The 18,012-nt window shown below is 46.5% G+C and overlaps 1 protein-coding gene across 1 annotated transcript; it reads left to right on the top strand.

The window, feature by feature from the left end:
- The first annotated feature begins 4,392 nt into the window (after positions 1-4,392).
- On the top strand, positions 4,393-13,526 carry LOC138283949 (immunoglobulin superfamily containing leucine-rich repeat protein 2-like). The gene is made up of 2 exons (XM_069222221.1): positions 4,393-4,889; positions 9,873-13,526. The coding sequence occupies exon 2, from the start codon at positions 9,881-9,883 to the stop codon at positions 11,939-11,941; it is 2,061 nt and encodes a 686-aa protein (XP_069078322.1). The 5' UTR covers positions 4,393-4,889; positions 9,873-9,880; the 3' UTR covers positions 11,942-13,526.
- Positions 13,527-18,012: the final 4,486 nt, after the last annotated feature.

Genomic DNA, 18,012 nt, shown 5'->3' with positions numbered 1-18,012 from the left:
TAGGATCCGGAGGCTTCCAGACAACCCACACTTCCCCCACCAGAAATACACAAACCGACAACTGTTAATCGTTGGAAGTGGTTTATTTAAACATTAAAACATCTTATAACTTTTTAAGCATACTAGATATCACAAGAGTAATGGGTATCCGTTCACCAAACACTCATCATATTTACATTTTCATATTTACATGTCATGAGCATTTAGTGACCATGAATCAATTCTGACAGGATCCCTTCCTGTCTTGAACCACCATTGGACCACACAGGTGCCCTATATCTCACCTGTATCCCTAGGAGGGGCAGTTACCCTGACTACACTGTACCTTGTCCTCATGCTTCGGGTTCCGCCCCCCCTCCAAACACCAATCAGACTCGGGTTGTAACGGGGCGGCCAAGAGCTGGAGCCCCATGTTCCTCCCAGCGATCTGAGCTCCCTTACCCCCTGACCGTGAGGTAACTATTCGGAAGCAATACTGGGCATATCGGTGATCCGGGCACGGCCCTGAGTGTGATGCGCGCCCCCTTCTTAAGCTGATCCGTTTTTGATGTGCACAAGACTATAGAAAGGAACCCCGAGCCGATAGTAGCGTCACCCCACTGTAACCCGCCTGCATGGTCACCCTTGGATGAGCCCACCAATTCACTGATACGGAAGGCCCTGTAGAAAGCCACAGCGAAAGCTGCGGAGAATAAGGCTGCCTCAGCTGGGGATGAGCAGAGGCCTGGAAGTGCGCCCAGGATGTTCTCAAGCAGGAGTGCGGTAACGGGGCACCTAGCATCTGCCTTAACATGAACCACCCTGGCCCAACCTGCTATGGCCCGTTTTATAATAAAGGTATTCAAAGGTGCCTCAAGTTTTCTGATCTTTGAGAAAAAATGTATCACTGCCAAATAAGCCTTTGCACAAGACACCGGGCGCCCCAGGAGTTTTAAATGCTGCAGGAAAGCGCAAACTCAGTGAATAGTTCGGAAATATGCTGTGACTGTAAGAACCGTCTGTAATGGTAGAAATCGTTCTCGTAAGCTTTTCTAGTGCGTGGTGCTAGAGACTTTGCTACTAAATCGGGGAGGGCGGGGCACCAATTTCCACAGAGACTCTGGGAACTCCGACATGTTCTCCAACGCCTGGGGGTGATACCGCAGAAAATCCTGCATTAATGAGCGAGACAGAGCGTCAGCTGCATTGTTATGAACCCCAGGCACATGTTTAGACCTGAAAGTAATGTTTTGTTGCAGACAAGTAAAAATCAGGTGCTTTAACAGGCATAGGACCAGCGGGCATGAAGCCCCTTGGCGGTTAATGACTTCTACAACCGCAATGTGTTCAGACCAAAAGTTTACAACCCTATTCTTCAATACCTCCGCCCAGATATTTACTGCTACAACAATAGGGAATAATTCCAAAAAGGCCATGTTCTTGGTCCAACCCTTGCGGACCCAATCTTCGGGCCAGTCAGCTCTGCACCACCGGGGGCCCAATATTGCTCCAAAACCTATGCTACCAGCAGAATCAGTGGACAAGCCCAGCGTTGGGCTGGAAATTGCCTTATCAGGCCAAATGACAGCACCATTGAAATTTTGCAAAAAATAGATCCCACAACCTTAAGTCTTCCTTAACCTCCACAGATAGCCGGGTGTGGTGATGCTTTTCAGACAGCCCGGACATTGAACGAGCGATAGATCTAGATAAGGGGGGGGCCATAGGGATGATTCTCAGTGAAATTTAGTTGGCCTATCAGCACCTGGAGCAGGTGGAGGGTAACTTTCTTCTGAGACAACATTACATGAATGGATTCCTTGAAAGCCAACAACTTCTCCTGAGGTAAGCGACACTCCCCGGCCACTGAATCAATTTCAAGCCCCAGGATAGTGATGCATGTAGAGGGACCAGCCGTTTTCTCGGGGGCCAAAGGAACCCCGAATTCCTCAAACATTGCAATCAACGCCCGGAGAGCCCACCCGCATTTGTCAGACCCAGGGGGGGCCAGGATTAGGAAATCATCCAAATAATGAATGACATCGCGGTGACCAGTGCGAAGTGAGAAAGCCCACTGGAGAAAAGTGCTGAATTGCTCAAAATAACTACATGATATACTACAACTCCTGGGCATGCATTTATCATAGAAGTATTCACTGTGGAACTGAAAACCCAAAAGATGATAATCGTCGGGGTGGACAGGAAGAAGACGGAAAGCTGACTCAATATCGGTCTTTGCTAAAAAGGCCCCTTAGCACAGCGCCCTAACTTTTTCCAATGCGTTGTCAACTGATGCATGGCGGACCGAGCAAAGCTGGGGAACAATGGCATCATTAACCGATGACCCCCGGGGGGCAGACAAATTGTGAATCAGCCTGAACAGCCCTGGTTCCCTCTTGGGCACCACTCCCAAAGGGGAACACACAAAGCCTGGTAAAGGTGGTCTTTTGAAGGGGCCCGCTAGCCTGCCCAGGGCCCGCTCTTTTGCCAGCTTCCTGGCAACCACATAAGAGTTCTGTGATGCTGAGATTAAGTTCTTACAGTGATTTACTGGTGAGACATTTGTGGTGGGGATCCTGAAACCATAGGAAAACCTGTGAAGAAGTAACTTTGCGGAATCTAAGGCTGGGTAAGCCTGTAACCATGGAAGCAATGTGTTTCGTCTAATAGGGGAGGCAGAGGGCGGTCAATTTGCTGGCTTACCTGGCCCTCTCTTTAAACTTCTTGATACACTTAAATTCGGGGTGGGAAGGTTGCCCGCAAAAGGAACAGTTATGCCTGAACTTGCAGGAACCTGCGGGACGCTCTTAAATAGCCTCCCACCAGATTGCAGCTACCGGATCCGGCCAGGGTCCGACGCGGACCCACCGTCCGGCTCCCAGTAGTACTTCCGCCCCGAAGCCTTGCGAGGCCCAGGGGCGGACGTCCGGCCGGCCCCTGCGCACCTCTGGTGTGCTTGAGGGGAGTGCTGGGCCTCGGAGGCCCCGACCCCTAACGGGCCACGCCCCCCCACTTTTGCGGGGGCGCTTTATCCAAGGCAGTGCTAAGCCACTTTTTGTGGCATAACGCCACCTTGTAAATATAGACCGCTCTGATGCAGTTTTCTGCATCAGAGAGGCATGCAATGGGTGTTGCTCTGGGCGTTCCACTGCATCACACATTGCTTTTGATGGTGTCCCAGATTTACAAGTATGTGTAAACCTGTGGCAGCGTCAAAACCTAATACCACCCCAGGTGTGGTGTAAGCATGGCGCAATGAGGTGGAATACTTTTATTCCTCCTCATTTTTACTTTTTCTGTGTGCGCTGCATTCTGCAGCACACATGGAAAGAGCAAAAGGCCATGAATGATTGTTTATTTGCAGGAAGGGACACGTTCCTGCACATACACAATCATGCAAAAATGTCAACTTGGTACTTCTATGTGTGCTGCATTCTGCATCACACATAGAAGTGCCAAATTGCCATTGTAGATTGTAGAATCCCCGACTTTTTAGTAAATCTGGCCCACTGTTTTTCCTTTAAAATACAAATCCCTGGGTAGACGCTGATTGTTATTTCGCTATACTGAGTTCTGAGTCTGTCCCACAAGAGGAAGCCTTGTACAACTCTGTGCAGCTGAAATGAGTCAGGTGTTACGGATGTACTTGGTGATCAGTTTTGGGTGCAGTTGGAGATGACATCAGAGATAAAGGCTCCAGTTAACACAATTTAAGTCTAGTGACTCCTGAGTGCCATGGATACTCCAAAACATTTCCCACCGCACCCCTAAAGAATACCACCCAAGATACTACCCAGTTACCGCTCAGTTTCTCAGGATTCCGATGAAAAGGCATTCACAACATCCTTCTACTTCACCCTGCATCACTGAGTGTATCCTCTATTCCGCACTAGTCCCCCTCCCCCCGCCCCAATTGAACACTGCTGTTTCCTCTCTGCACCCACCTAGCTCCTGTGTATATTTCCTTCCTCCTCTCTGCATCTTTCTATTGCCTCTCACCCTCTCCGCACCCCTCTTCTCTTTCCTTTTGCACCGCGCGCCAGGACCCGGAAGGGTCTGCCGGAAGCACCCTTGGACTATGGACGTCACATTCCAATGACCGGACAGCAACTGTTGAGCAGTTTGCGTTTTTATCCAAGAGGGAATAAAGAGACACACCCCGAGCCTGCCAAGAATAACAGACACCACCCTAGTGTCCGAGGCCCTTCTACGCCCTGCCCTAACCAGAACGCAAAGGCCGTAAAAAACATATCGATTCTAAATGGAACGACCATGTCCCCAAGTAAATGGGGTGCAGAGGCGCGCCCCCGTAGCCTAGGGAGGAAGGGCATGCGAGAAATGTGCGTGAATCCACATTCTGCAGCGTTCTCGCCTTTGTTGGCTTTTAAAAGGTTGAAAGACAAAAACCTTGATGTATTCCAGCGCGTGTTGCTGGCTTTCCAGCTATTTGCATTCAATTAGTCAACAGGGAAATTGATTCGGGGGTGAGGGGGTGCTGGAAAGCCGGCCGCTCTTTCAGAGGCACATTGATGCGATGAATAAATATTGCATGGCACGTGTGATGGGGTCCCTGCAGCTTTGGCACACTCCTCAACAGGCAGGGAGGGGTGCTGGGGCTTGGGAGGGGCTGCGCGCTCTCGCGGGCTGCAGGAGCGCGCACAACTTAGCACCGCAGCAGCAGAAGGAGGGGAAACGACCCTCCGCATCCAGGCAGCATGAGGACTCCGCGGCCGGGGTTGGAGACTGGGGCGCCGGCATGTGCTTCCCAATCCACGGTGTGAGGCCACAGGTGGAGTGGAGATAAGAGGGCCCCCGCAAGCCCCCTGGGTGAGCGTAACTGGGGGTCCACGCCCTTGTGGCGGGGCGACACGTCCAGACTGCGGAGAGACGGAAGTGAAGGTGAATAGAAGGTAAGGAGCTACAGGGAGCCGATCACCCCGGCAGCGCATCCTCCGCACTGCCCACTGCGGGTTCACCACACGTGCGTCGACCCAGCGGGGACCCAGAATGGATCTAAGAAGCGGGGCGGGAGCCACGGTGGGGGTATAACACCGGGGCACAAGGTGAGCGAGGAACATCTCTTCTGCATAGGATAGGGCCCAGGAAACACTGTGGGATGAGTATTTTAAGGACACACTCAAACTTTCGAATATTGTTTTCCCCCAAAACAACAGATCGTGCGCTTGTGAGCGTGGTGCAGAATAGTGAATGCAGCTTGTCTTGTTTAACTATCGATCAGCCTGTCTATGCGTCTGTCTGATGCAGATGAGAGGCTGTTTGCACCGAGCTCTTGGGCGCTCACTCTCACACTTGCCTCCCTTTCCTACTTGCTACTGTTTACACGCGCATACACAAGGACACAGAGAGGAGCACGCGCTAACAATAAGTCCCTGTCTGTCTGTTTACTGGTCTGCTTCTGTCGGTGTAGCTGTCCGGATTGTCTATGTAACTTACTGCCTAATTATTCATCGTCCACCACTCAGTCTCTGTCCACCTGTGGTATGTACTCCAGTCCTGACCAAACCCACTAACAAACCATCCATCCGTCCATCCATCCATTCATCTATAGATACATCCATCCATTCAAGCATCCATCATTCATCCATACAGCCAATCATCTATCCTCCATCTATTCACCCACCCATCTACCCATTCATTCATCCATAGATACATCCATCCATCCAATCATCCAACATACATCCATACATCCAATCACCCTTCGTCCATCCATCCACCCATCCATTTATTTTGCACGTGCAATAAAATACTTTGTATTACTTTCAGAAACAGAACCAGAAACTGATAGCCAATCGGCAGACTGTTATTTTTCCCTGTATTATTTACTATATGAACATCGCTATCCATGCGACATCAGACCCTTTCTAATGATAAGACATTAGGGCCAGAGAGTCGAAGCGCAGAGACTCTCACGTCTGTACCCCAGTGTCATAGCACAGTATTGGACACATAATTTTGCATGTTGAACGTCGCACATTACTTACAGGGTTTGTGGGTTTTCCCGGAAGAAAAGAAGATCCGGTCTTCTGATAATATCTCTCCTCTCACAGGGACAGGTCCACAGTGTGCATTAGAACGCCTGTCCGCTATCTGTAATACCGTTTCTAAGGATGCGTTAGACGCTCATACAGGGGAGTTTCACTTACCTCCCGCAATATGAATTTGAGGAAGCGAGAGAAAAAGTAGGAAATGAAGAAAGCGTGAACGTAATAGGAGGTGAAACGAAAGAGACAAAAGAAAGAAAGTGCACGAGCCCATGGCTTTGGAAATGAAGACAAAAGAGACCAGCTAAAGTGCATGAAACTTAGAAAAAAAACAGGAAAAGGGATAGTGAGGCATCACAACACTTAAAAACACGAGGTAGACTAAAATATAGAGGATAAGAAATATAATTTGATGGGGTAAATAATGTTAAGCACGCAAAAGATGAAAGCAAAAGAAAGAGGGGGGGGCAAACACAAAAAGCTGATAAGAACAACTATCAAATAAAAAATGTATTTCGTAACAAAAAAAGAGAGAATATCAAAAATATGCCGCAAAACCAGAAAAGAAGGCGCAACTGAAGACCGCGGTGTGAAAAAAAGTAAAAGGAGGGAGTGCTGTGGAATGAACAATGCAAACGCTTTTAGGAGAAAGTGGCAAAACAGAAAGAGAAAGAAGAGCAGGAGAGAGAAAAGTCAGTGCAGTGGCGCGTGCTGTGCGCTCCGCCGCCTCACCCTGTCAGTCTCACGCTCTCTTCGTTCCTTCACCTGTCTCATTCCCTCCTTCCATCCCTGCGTTTGTTCACTCTTTCGCCCTGCACGCCGCTGGCCTCGTTGCCCCTATTTTCTCTCATTTTCACTTTGTTTAAATTGTCCTCCTTAATTCTCCTTTGGCTCCGGTACCCATTGTCTCCATCCTTTATACTCAACTTTCTTCCACCGTGGGCTCAACTTTTTCTTGCACACTTTACTGTTCTTCTCTCTTGTTTTCTTCCAGCTCTTTTTTTGATGCATCTCTCATTATACGCACAGACGCACACACACACACACACACATACGTACACACACACACACTGCTTATTTTAATTGCATCCTTCTTTGTCATGCCACCTTTTCCCCCTCACATACCAGTCTGCAGTACACAGACTTGCATAGACCTAACCACCGACTAAGAAACACAAAGACACACAGAAACACCCACATAATTACACACATGCCCACAGACTCAACATAGACAGGAGACCGTGACCCCCCCATTAACACACACACACACACACACTGTAAACACATCTTGCTTAATTGGTTATATCTTTTAATCTTCTTTTCCACTTCCATCTCCTTTCTAACAAAAGCCCTAAGTCAGCCATGTTGACACATGCACTGAAAGTTCTACTGCTGTGCTAAATATATGCTAAGATAATGATAGGCATGTTATATATGTTTCTATGCATGTACATGTTATTAGCCAAACACCGGAGATTGTTATCCCACAGATGATTGAGTTGAAATATTCACCAGATCAGATCATATTGTCCTAAAGAGATACATTTCTTAACATTGGATATTTGGCTAGTGTTACTGATGTTATAACCTGGATTCACTTCCACGATTCAATAGAATAACATAATTCCAAAGAATGAAGGATTTCAGCCAGTGGGTATCCTGGCCACAGGTTTGTGTGATTTCCTTTTTAGCATTCAGTTTATCTCTAAGCATGACAACGTGTTTGTACAATGGGTTTGATATTTAAAACATCAAAACACAAGCTTCTCCTAATCACTGATCTGGTGCAATCACCGTTCTCCTAATGAAAGTGAAACAAACCCTAAGCATCTGTCATGCAACCAGTTCTCCAGAGATAGTTACACATTGCAGAGAGTAGCTTCAAAACGTATTGTACAGCTGACAAATATATATGTCTTAAAGATTAAAGAAAATTCTTCATCTGCCTCATGACCAACATATATTCATACTTTGCTAGCGATGAGATCATTCTTAAAGCATCATCCTGTTTGGGAAGAAAAATATCTTTTTCATGCCAAGTAGATCAAACTAAGCACATAATAATTATGCCTAACAAATACATTGTGATACGCCAATGTCATGTTAGGGTTCGGATGTAATTTACAAACTACTCTACCTTTACATCCATGTTCATGGTCAAGTCATCGGACCCCCTAGATGGCGTTTTGGACAATGTTATACATGTCCACATTATTTTTTCATTATCAATTGGATTTGTACTGAAATACGCATGGGCTCTTCAGTATGAGGCAATTTCAACATATTCTGTGACATATTATAGGGACGGCCATTGTAAACAGGTTATTGTGCAGGCACAGAGTTCTGCAGGACATTTTATTATAGATGTGCTACATTTGTCACATTTTCCAAACTCTGCCGCATAGTTTGTAGAATTCAAGCAACAAAACAAAACAAACAAACAAAAACTTTCAAAGGGATCAAAAATGACTAAGACGAAACCTGGATGAAAAAAAAAAATTGTACTTAGGCATAATCTTGCATATTTTCTTGCGTTGCACTTTACAATTGTTATGTGATTGTTACACCTTTATGCCATGTCATGCAATTGAGATTTTGTTCAGGTAAAAATCATATTGCTAGAGTACGGGGCAACTAGAATGAACCAAATGCAAGTAATTTTTGTTTGTGCAACATGTGATTTTGCACTTTTTTAGTGTGAAATGCATCCAAAATGGACATGAGGATGCAGTTAATGCTAACAAATACTGTGAAATACTAGCTCAGCATTTCACGTAATAACAGGTAAGTTTGCGTAATTGTTTGGACATTTCATGTTGTTTCCGCTAAGGAAACTATGAAACTCGTGCCCAGACTTTCCAAAAAAGTGCCATATATGTTGCAGTGCAGTGGGAGATATTTTGACAAGACTAACTTGCAATCTTTTGGTTGTTGATTGGTATATTCCAGTAAGAAACTGGTGCTAATGAGGTGAAACTTTTTCCCAAACAGTATTACTACTCCCAAAATACCTAAATGTAATGACTGCTTCTGAAAATGTTTTGATTCATTATTTGGACATGGTCTCATTATTCCAGAAACAGCATGTTCTCAAAAAAGCAGTTTTTTTCAAGAGGGCACTTGGTACAGACGATCTCAAACATTCCACGTCTCTTCTTAAAGTCTAATATCTTGAATCTTACAGTTCCTCTGACACGTACATTGTACACATGTAATATAAAATACCATTCTTCAAGGCTTTTTCTTAATGGAAAGAGATGCTTTGAGTACTCCATCTGGAGGATAAAGGGAAGAAACACAAAAGTGAAAATCAGATCTGAAACATAATTAGGTATTCATACTAAAATAGGCACAACTTTAACGACATGACCTTTGCACAAATGGGCTGGTTTTCTGTCTGCAAAGGGCAATATTGTATGCGGTACACAAACTATTTTATTGAGTGACTGAGAAGGCACTGTGTTAATAAAATGTTGGTTGTCTTGCTTGAGGTAAAACAAAACCATTTCCTAGCGAAAAAAATTAGTAGGACGGAATCTGGTGAATGCATTTACTTTTATTTCCTAAGAAACCTTACCGTTTTACATTGCACTGGCATCCCTGCTAATATTAGTCAGGAACTGCCACCATGCAGAGAAGTCAAGAAACATTTAAAGACTTCCTCTTCCCCAAAGAAATCCATGGAGCTTGGATTTTAAATTCTGTGAACGCATTTCATCAGTTCCAAGAGACCCAGGTCGGTAGAGCGAGATATACAAGTGCTGTCAGTCAATCGGTCATTCTTGTACCCCCTCATCCCAAACATTGTTTTCCTCTCTGCTGATTTCCAGAATGTGTAAAAAGAATTAAAGACCAAATCAGTAAAAGTTGACCAATTTCTCTTTCATGCAGGTGACAAGATGGGGCAGCTTCTTCTCTTTGTCATAGCAGCACTCCTGAGTGGAAGCCATGGCTGCCCAGAGCCTTGCGTTTGTGTTGACAAATACAACCAACAGTTCGCAGATTGTGCCTACAAGAAACTCCAGGTGGTTCCCACAGGCTTCCCATCGAACGTGACCACTCTCAGCCTCACTGCCAACAAGATCACCTCACTAAAAAAGGACTACTTCCTTGAAGTCACTCAGGTCACATCCCTGTGGTTGGCCCACAATGAGATCAGCTCCATCACCAAGGGTACACTGGCCACTCTGGTGCACTTGAAGAACTTGGATATCAGCAACAATCAGATTGTAGACTTCCCTTGGGAAGACCTGGCCAACCTCACCTCACTGCAGCTTCTCAAGATGAATAACAACCGTATGACTCATTTGCCGTGGGATGCTCTCCAGAACCTGAAGGATCTCCGCTCCCTGCGAATCAACAGCAATAGCTTTTCCACCATAGCAGAGGGGACCTTTGATGCCCTGGTTTCCATGTCTTACCTCCAAATCCACGATAATCCTTTCAACTGTACCTGTAATCTCCTTTGGCTAAAGAACTGGACAGAGAATGCCCTGATATCCATCCCAGAAAAGGAATCCATTGTTTGTGCAAGCCCACCAAGCCTCAAGGGCATCTCTGTAGGAAAAATGCCAAACCTACAGTGTGCAGCCCCCTCCGTTCAGCTGACCTACCATCCCAACTTGGACACAACAGAGCTGTTTGATGGCCTAATGCTGCTGCTACATTGCAATGCTACTGGTAGCCCTCGGCCAACTATCCAGTGGAAAATCCAGGCCTCCAAAGAGGAAGCCATGGTCATTGAGCCCAACCTCGAGAATGAGAGGAATGACATACCTGTCCAGACTAGGAAGTCAACTAAGAATCGTTTCCTGGCCTATAAGAATGGGACATTGGTCATCCCTCACCTCAGCAAACGTGAGGAAGGGACCTACACGTGCTTGGCCAACAATGAGTTAGGCAGCAACCACAGTTCAGTAAATGTGGCAGTAGCTGGTGTTCAGAAGTATCCCGTAAACCCAAAAGAAACTCACCTGCCTGGTAAAACCCTACCTAGTGATAAAAAACCTGGTGTGAAGCCCTCCAAAAATGATTACATAAACTTGGCAATTCCTGAAGAGAAGACCAAGGAGATCAGTCCTACACAAAACATCTACACATCGGGGGCTGAGAAGGATGGTGGGGAAACCCTCTTCAAACTACCACCTTTTCAGAAGAAGTGTGGACCCAGTGACTCCACCCAGTATATATCCAACCACGCTTTTAACCAGAGTGCTGAGCTGAAGCAACACACCTTCGACCTGGGTGTCATCGCCCTGGATGTTTCAGAGCGAGAAGCCAAAGTCCAGCTCACTCCGTTTTCAGTCAAGGCAGACAAGGTCCACCTACGCATCCTCTACCTTTGCAAAGAGAGCGGCCAAGGACACTCACTGGTCCAGTGGTCCAAGATTGAAGAAGGTGTGAATTCATACTGGTTCCAAGACTTGATCCCAGGTACTAACTATTCAGTTTGCATGACCTACGTGGGGGAGGACTGCCAGGTACAGGTGGTCTTCACCACCAAGAAAGAAATCCCCTCCCTTATCATCATCATCGTTGTGAGTATTTTTCTACTAGGTTTAGCCACTATCCCCCTTCTTGGAGCCACTTGCTGTCACTTGCTCTCAAAGTACCATGGTAAGACATATAAACTCATCATGAAGACCCACAACCAAGATCAGATGGAAAAGCACATGGCCGCCGACTTTGACCCTAGAGCCTCTTACCTTGAGTCAGAAAAGAACTATGATCCAAGTGAGGCTGGAGAGGGGGTGGTGGAGGTGGAAGAAGAAGAGGGAGGGACAGGGGAGGGAGCAGAAGAGGGGAGCATGGTAGCCGAGTCTATCCCTGAATCCCAATCCAAGACCAACCAGGAGGAGTTTGAGGTGGGCTCTGAGTACAGCGATCGGCTGCCTCTGGGGGCCGAGGCAGTCACCATCTCACAGGAGATCAACGGCAATTACAATCAACCTGCTGGCTGACCTAAGACAGTCAAATGGCTAATGCTTTAAAAAATAACAGAAGCATTGTAAATGAACACCCCACATATGGCTATGCTGTCCCCGGTTGAAACAGAAGCCCAAAGGAGCCCATCAGACTAAAGACTCTTTTGTGTATGGTGGTTGTAACTCACTGCACAGATTTAACCCTTTTTGCTCTGAATCAACTGTCTCTTGACCACATACCAGGCCAAATTTGGAGAGAGGTCAAGATTATGTGGCATTCATTTGTAGTGAGAATGTGTCCCCCCAATCTCCATGTTTTGTCACTGATGTTGACCTCAACCTGATCTATGAATGTGGAAATTACATAATTCCATCAAATCTTTAATTGATGTAGAAGAAGATTAAATTCTGCGATGATAAAGGTTAGGCTCTACTCCATCAAAACTGTTAAATAGCCTTGAGTTGATTGACCGTATCAGATATTGTCAAAGCTCAGAAAAGCATGGATGATTTGTTTTGTAACGCTTTACATGGGTATCGTTAACATCCCCTGGTGGGAATTTCAGTTGACCAATACCAAATGGTTGCAATGGGATTTTCTTTTTTTAACGTCTGCAGGTCAGCTATGGAAAAAATATCCAGTTTGTTCCAGTTTTACTCATGGACATTTTATTGGTGTCTATTGAAATGGTTTCATGTAATAATTTTGTTTAATTAGCTGACTTTCGTGTTTTCCTTCTGAGATCGTGTAGTCCACTGTCCTTCCTCTCAGCTGTTCATGGGATTCCTAGAAACAGCCCCATGGCCAGATTAGAGCGTCCATTGGCCACTATATTCCCTTGGATTTATTTCAGGAGCTCCCGGTGCTGGACAGCGCCCTCCGTCTTCTCACGCAAGGGGTGACTTGTACGCTTCCGATACTGGCAAGGGCCGCATGCAGAGGAAGGTTCGTCTTGTGTGAGGGGGGGCTGGCTTGTTGGCCTATCTTCTCTTCCAGTAGCGTAACATAAAAATGACAACACACGCACACCCTGCAGAATGTGGGGATTGGTCTCAGAGTCTCCCATATCTCACAAATATTCCATGGCCTTGTCGGAGTGGGGTCCCTTTGAGAAGCTTGGGCGCCCTGAAGGGGTTATCTCCACCCCACCCAAACGCCGCAGTGGCTGCAGTGGCCTGTGCCCCGCCTCGGGTCTGTTCTGCACGTGCGTTTTTTCACCGCCTCTCCTGCTAGTCTGACTTCTTCTAGACTGAAGTAGCACCCTAAAAAAAACTACAAAATTAAAGCATTATATATAAATACACCTGAAAAATCTGCATATTTTGAAAATAATTCTGTCCACTGTTTACGATTTTTGTGTATAATTCATAATTAATTGATCAGTCGTCATTTTATGTTTTCAGTTTGGACAGCAGCCGAGGTTCTGTGAATTGTTAGTGCCCGGCTACAGAGTTTTGGCGCCTTTTTATCTCAAAGAAATGCCCGAAATATGTGGTATGTGGAAACCGCGGGGTTCAGCTGCGCAGAAGTTACTCAGCAGGCCGAACTCCAACGGGGCGAACTTTATGTTCCCGGCAGCTCATACCTAGATCCTTAATAAAAATATCACACATATGAAAAGTCTCCTAAACCATCTTTGTTCGTCAAAAAGTGGCACGAATATAATATTGCCCGCGATTTTTCTCGTGAACGAATCTGACAAATAGCCATGGGCTGGCTACACATACCGCGAAATTCAAGCAGGTTGAGGTCTAAATAAAAGGTGCTCGCCTTTTATTCCGGCACGCATACTTGATGTCCGGGATTTAAAATTCACAACCCTGCCAAAAAAGATAGGTATAATTTGGACGATGGCATGCCGTGGGTCGAGGGGTTGGGGGGAAGAAGTTGCCAGAAAGCAGGACATTTTACGTTGACAGATTATCTGTTAAATGTCGTATCCTGTGCTAGTATATTACATATGTAGACGACGTAATGTAGCGTAGAGAAGTAAATCTGTGATCTTAAAAAATAACGTTGGAACCTTTGAGAAAGCCGAGTGTTCCGTCCTTAATAAAGCAAGGCGCGTTTTGCCCTAGTTTCTTCTCTTAGCACAAAAAGGAAGTATTTCTATATATTTAAAAAGCACACGGAAAATAAATACCTTGACGAAAAGCGGGGAGTCAGCTGGTCGCGAAATAAAAAACACCCAACATATTGTAGATATCGTGAAAGAACATTAATCACTCGTTTTTATAAATGATTCTGTTGTGTTGTACGTGTAACTTCAACATTAAAAATAAAATTGTGATTAAAAATGGGGTCGGGGGATTATTTTGAATAATTATAAACGGTTGCCCGAGGATAAATAAAAACATTTTTGGTGGTATACTCAATTTATTTTAAACTCCATACACTTTTATTACTGATTAAAAAAGAAAATAGACGTATTCCAGATCGTTTCAATTTTAAGAAACATGGCATTTTTTTAAATACTTCACTTTAAATGTGAACATCATGCATTTCGGAATAGCGGTGATGGAGGGAGAAATATGCATATTGTGACCCACTACCTCAGCGCATTTTTTGACCTGCTCTGAAAAAGCACCGCATCTAACGGAAGAGAATGATAAAAGCAATTTGAAGAGGACGTCACTTTCAATATTCGCCAGTTCGTGTCTAAGCCCCAGTGTTCGATCATTAAGAATGAATTAAGGTTAGTGGGGTGCCGTCCGTGTAATTCATCCTTCAGCCACAAACAAGTGGTCCACACAGGCGGAATCTAAGGGCTTTTGAAAAAAAAAAAAAAAAAAATCGTTCAATTTGACTTTCTTTTTTTATTAATGCAGTAGATAATAAAGATTCTTTCTCCCCGCCCGGAGAGGGGGGCATTGCCGTAGAGCTGTGTGAAACGGAAACCGGTGACTCTAAATAAGCATAAACACAACCACCTTCAAGGCAGCACGAGGTGGAACTGGCGACAGATAGGGGGCAGTAAAGGGACGAGCTTTGCATCCCGCGCGGGTGAACAAACTGCCTTCACCTGCTCGGCTGGTCCTGTGCCCAGGGATAACCGGACAAGGTCTGCCAAGCCTCGAAAGTATTCACAGGTGCGCGGGGGGGAGTTGGTGTACTGAGAAGGGGGTAATTCTTGTCTTCTCTGCGTGTGAATGTGTTTCTACTGCACTGTGAGTATCTGTAGGTGATGGGCGTTTGTGCGCCTGCGGGTCGTTCTATATGTATGTAAATGTGTATATATGTATGTATTTAATTATTTTCTTCTCTCTGTGACTTTGGGTTATGTGTGCGCGTGTCTCTGTGCGTGAGCGTCTGCGTGTGTTATGAGCGATACGTGACTGTCGTGTCTAGTCGGTCTGGGCTGTTTATCGTGTTCTGAGTGCCCAGAATGTCTCTCGGAGAACAGCGCCGGTAGGATGACAAGGCTCCGGTGAGTTTAATCAGATTCTTTCCCAAAAAGCAGGTGCTCAACTTCTTCATCTTCGTCTATGTGTGTCTCTTAAAACCCCAAAAGAGAACAAACTCAGCTGTGCATTCAGATCCCGCCGCCGTCCATTATTTGGGAGAAGCGGAGTGCCTCTGCGTCTTTTACTCTCACGTGCCGCGCCCGTTCCATCTCTTCTCTCTGACATTATATTCCAGCAGATCTGTATTTCTAACTCTCAGTATATCCTGTCTCCCTTTCTCTAGCCAGCTTACTCGTTCGCTCTTTCTCAGTGCGCGTCTCCCCCTCTTCTCATTCCCTAACCTACCTTCCCACAAAGATCCACCTGCCCCATGTTAGATTTCTCTCTATTTCCAAATTTCTCTCCCTTTCATTGTCGTCCACCCATGTCCTCATCCCTCTCTCCTTACCCATCCACCCGTGTCTCCTCATCTCTTTCTCCCTTTCTTTCATTTTACCCATCCACCCATCTCATCATCATCTCTCTCTCTCTCACCTTACCCCGCCACCCGTCTCCTCATCTGTCTTCCCTTCTCTCTTTCTCTCTCACCTTAGTTACCCCTCTTGTCTCCTCATCTCTCGCCCCCTTTCTTCCTCTCTAACCTTACCCATCCACTCATGTCAACCATCTTTCTCTCGCTCTCTCTCTTCCTCTCACACCTTACTCACCGCCTTGTTTCCTCATCTCTCTCTTTCACTCTTTCTCTCCTTAATCATATTCCCATGTCACCCATCTCTCTTTCCCTCTCTCTTTCTCTCTCACCTTACCCATTCCCTTGTCTTGTTACCTCTCCCCCTCTCGATCATGCTCTCTCACCTTACTCATATTCTGATGTTGGCCATCTCACTTCCCCTCTCTCTTGCTGTCTCACCTTACCCATCCATCCGTCTCCTCTCCCATCCTCTCTCCTGCTCTCTTTCTTTACCCGTCTCTCTTGTCTCCTCATGCTCTCTCACCTTTCTCATATACCAACGGCACCCATTTCTCTTTCCTTCTCTCGTTCTCTCCCACTAAACCCATCTCCCTTGTCTCCTCATCTCTCTCTCTCTTCTTCTCCCCTCTCTCTTATGCCCTCTCACCTTACTTAGGCACCCATGCCGCCCCATCTCATTCTCTGCTCTTAAGATCTCTCGGGCCATATTTATACTTTTTGACGCAAAACTGCGCTAACGCAGTTTTGCGCCAAAAAAATTAGCGCCGGCTAACGCCATTCTGAAGCGCCATGCGGGCGCCGTATTTATTGAATGGCGTTAGCCGGCGTTAGCCGACCGGCGCTGCCTGGTGTGCGTGAAAAAAAACCACGTACACCAGGCAGCGCCGGCGTAGGGAAAAATGGCGTTTGGGCGTCTAAAAATGGGGCAAGTCAGGCTGAGGCAAAAAAAACGTCTTAACCCGATTTGCGCCATTTTTTAACTACGCCCATCCCCCATTGAAATGACTCCTGTCTTAGCAAAGACAGGAGTCATGCCCCCTTGCCCAATGGCCATGCCCAGGGGACTTCTGTCCCCTGGGCATGGTCATTGGGCATGGTGGCATGTAGGGGGGCACAAATCAGGCCCCCCTATGCCACAAAACAAATAAAAAAAAATACTTACCTGGATTTACCTTAATGTCCCTGGGGTGGGTCCCTCCATCCTTGGGTGTCCTCCTGGGGTGGGCAAGGGTGGCAGGGGGTGTCCCTGGGGGCAGGGGAGGGCACCTCTGGGCTCATTCTGAGCCCACAGGTCCCTTAACGCCTGCCCTGACCCACACGCTAAAATCCGGCGCAAATGCGGGTTTTTTAGACCCGCCCACTCCCGGGCGTCATTTTTGCCCGGGAGTATAAATACGACGCATATGCATCGCAGTTATTTTTTAAGACGGGAACGCCTACCTTGCATATCATTAACGCAAGGAAGGTGTTCACGCAAAAAAATGACGCTAATTCCAGGAACTTTGGCGCTAGACGTGTCTAACGCCAAAGTATAAATATGGAGTTAGTTTTGCGTCGAATTTGCGTCGAAAAAAACAACGCAAATTCGGCGCAAACGGAGTATAAATATGCCCCCTCGGCCCATATTTATACTTTTTGACGCAAAACTGCACCAACGCAGTTTTGCGTCAAAAAAATTAGCGCCGGCTAACGCCATTCCGAAGCACCATGCGGGCGCCGTATTTATTGAATGACGTTAGCCGGCGTTAGCCGCCGGCGCTGTCTGGTGTGTGTTAAAAAAAACGACGTACACCAGGCAGCGCCGGCGTAGGGGGAAAATGGCGTATGGGCGTCCAGAAATGGTGCAAGTCAGGCTGAGGCAAAAAAATCGCCACAACCCGATTTGCGCTATTTTTTTACGACGCCCATCCCCCATTGAAATGACTCCTATCTTAGCAAAGACAGGAGTCATGCCCCCTTGCCCAATGGCCATGCCCAGGGGACTTCTGTCCCCTGGGCATGGTCATTGGGCATAGTGGCATGTAGGGGGGCACAAATCAGGCCCCCCTATGCCACAAAAAAAAAAAAAATAATACTTACCTGGACTTACCTTAATGTCCCTCCATCCTTGGGTGTCCTCCTGGGGTGGGCAAGGGTGGCAGGGGGTGTCCCTGGGGGCTTGGGAGGGCACCTCTGGGCTCATTCTGAGCCCACAGGTCCCTTAATGCCTGCCCTGACCCAGGCGCTAAAA

The sequence above is a fragment of the Pleurodeles waltl genome, chromosome 3_1 (assembly GCF_031143425.1).
Source record: "Pleurodeles waltl isolate 20211129_DDA chromosome 3_1, aPleWal1.hap1.20221129, whole genome shotgun sequence".
Taxonomy (NCBI): Eukaryota; Metazoa; Chordata; class Amphibia; order Caudata; family Salamandridae; genus Pleurodeles; species Pleurodeles waltl.
The sequence above is the reverse complement of the archived record's forward strand: the minus strand, read 5'-3'. Positions and strand labels throughout refer to the sequence as shown.

Coding starts and splice junctions, on each gene's coding strand:
- LOC138283949 (XM_069222221.1), top strand. CDS start 9,881: ATGGGGCAGCTTCTTCTCTTTGTCATAGCAGCACTCCTGAGTGGAAGC.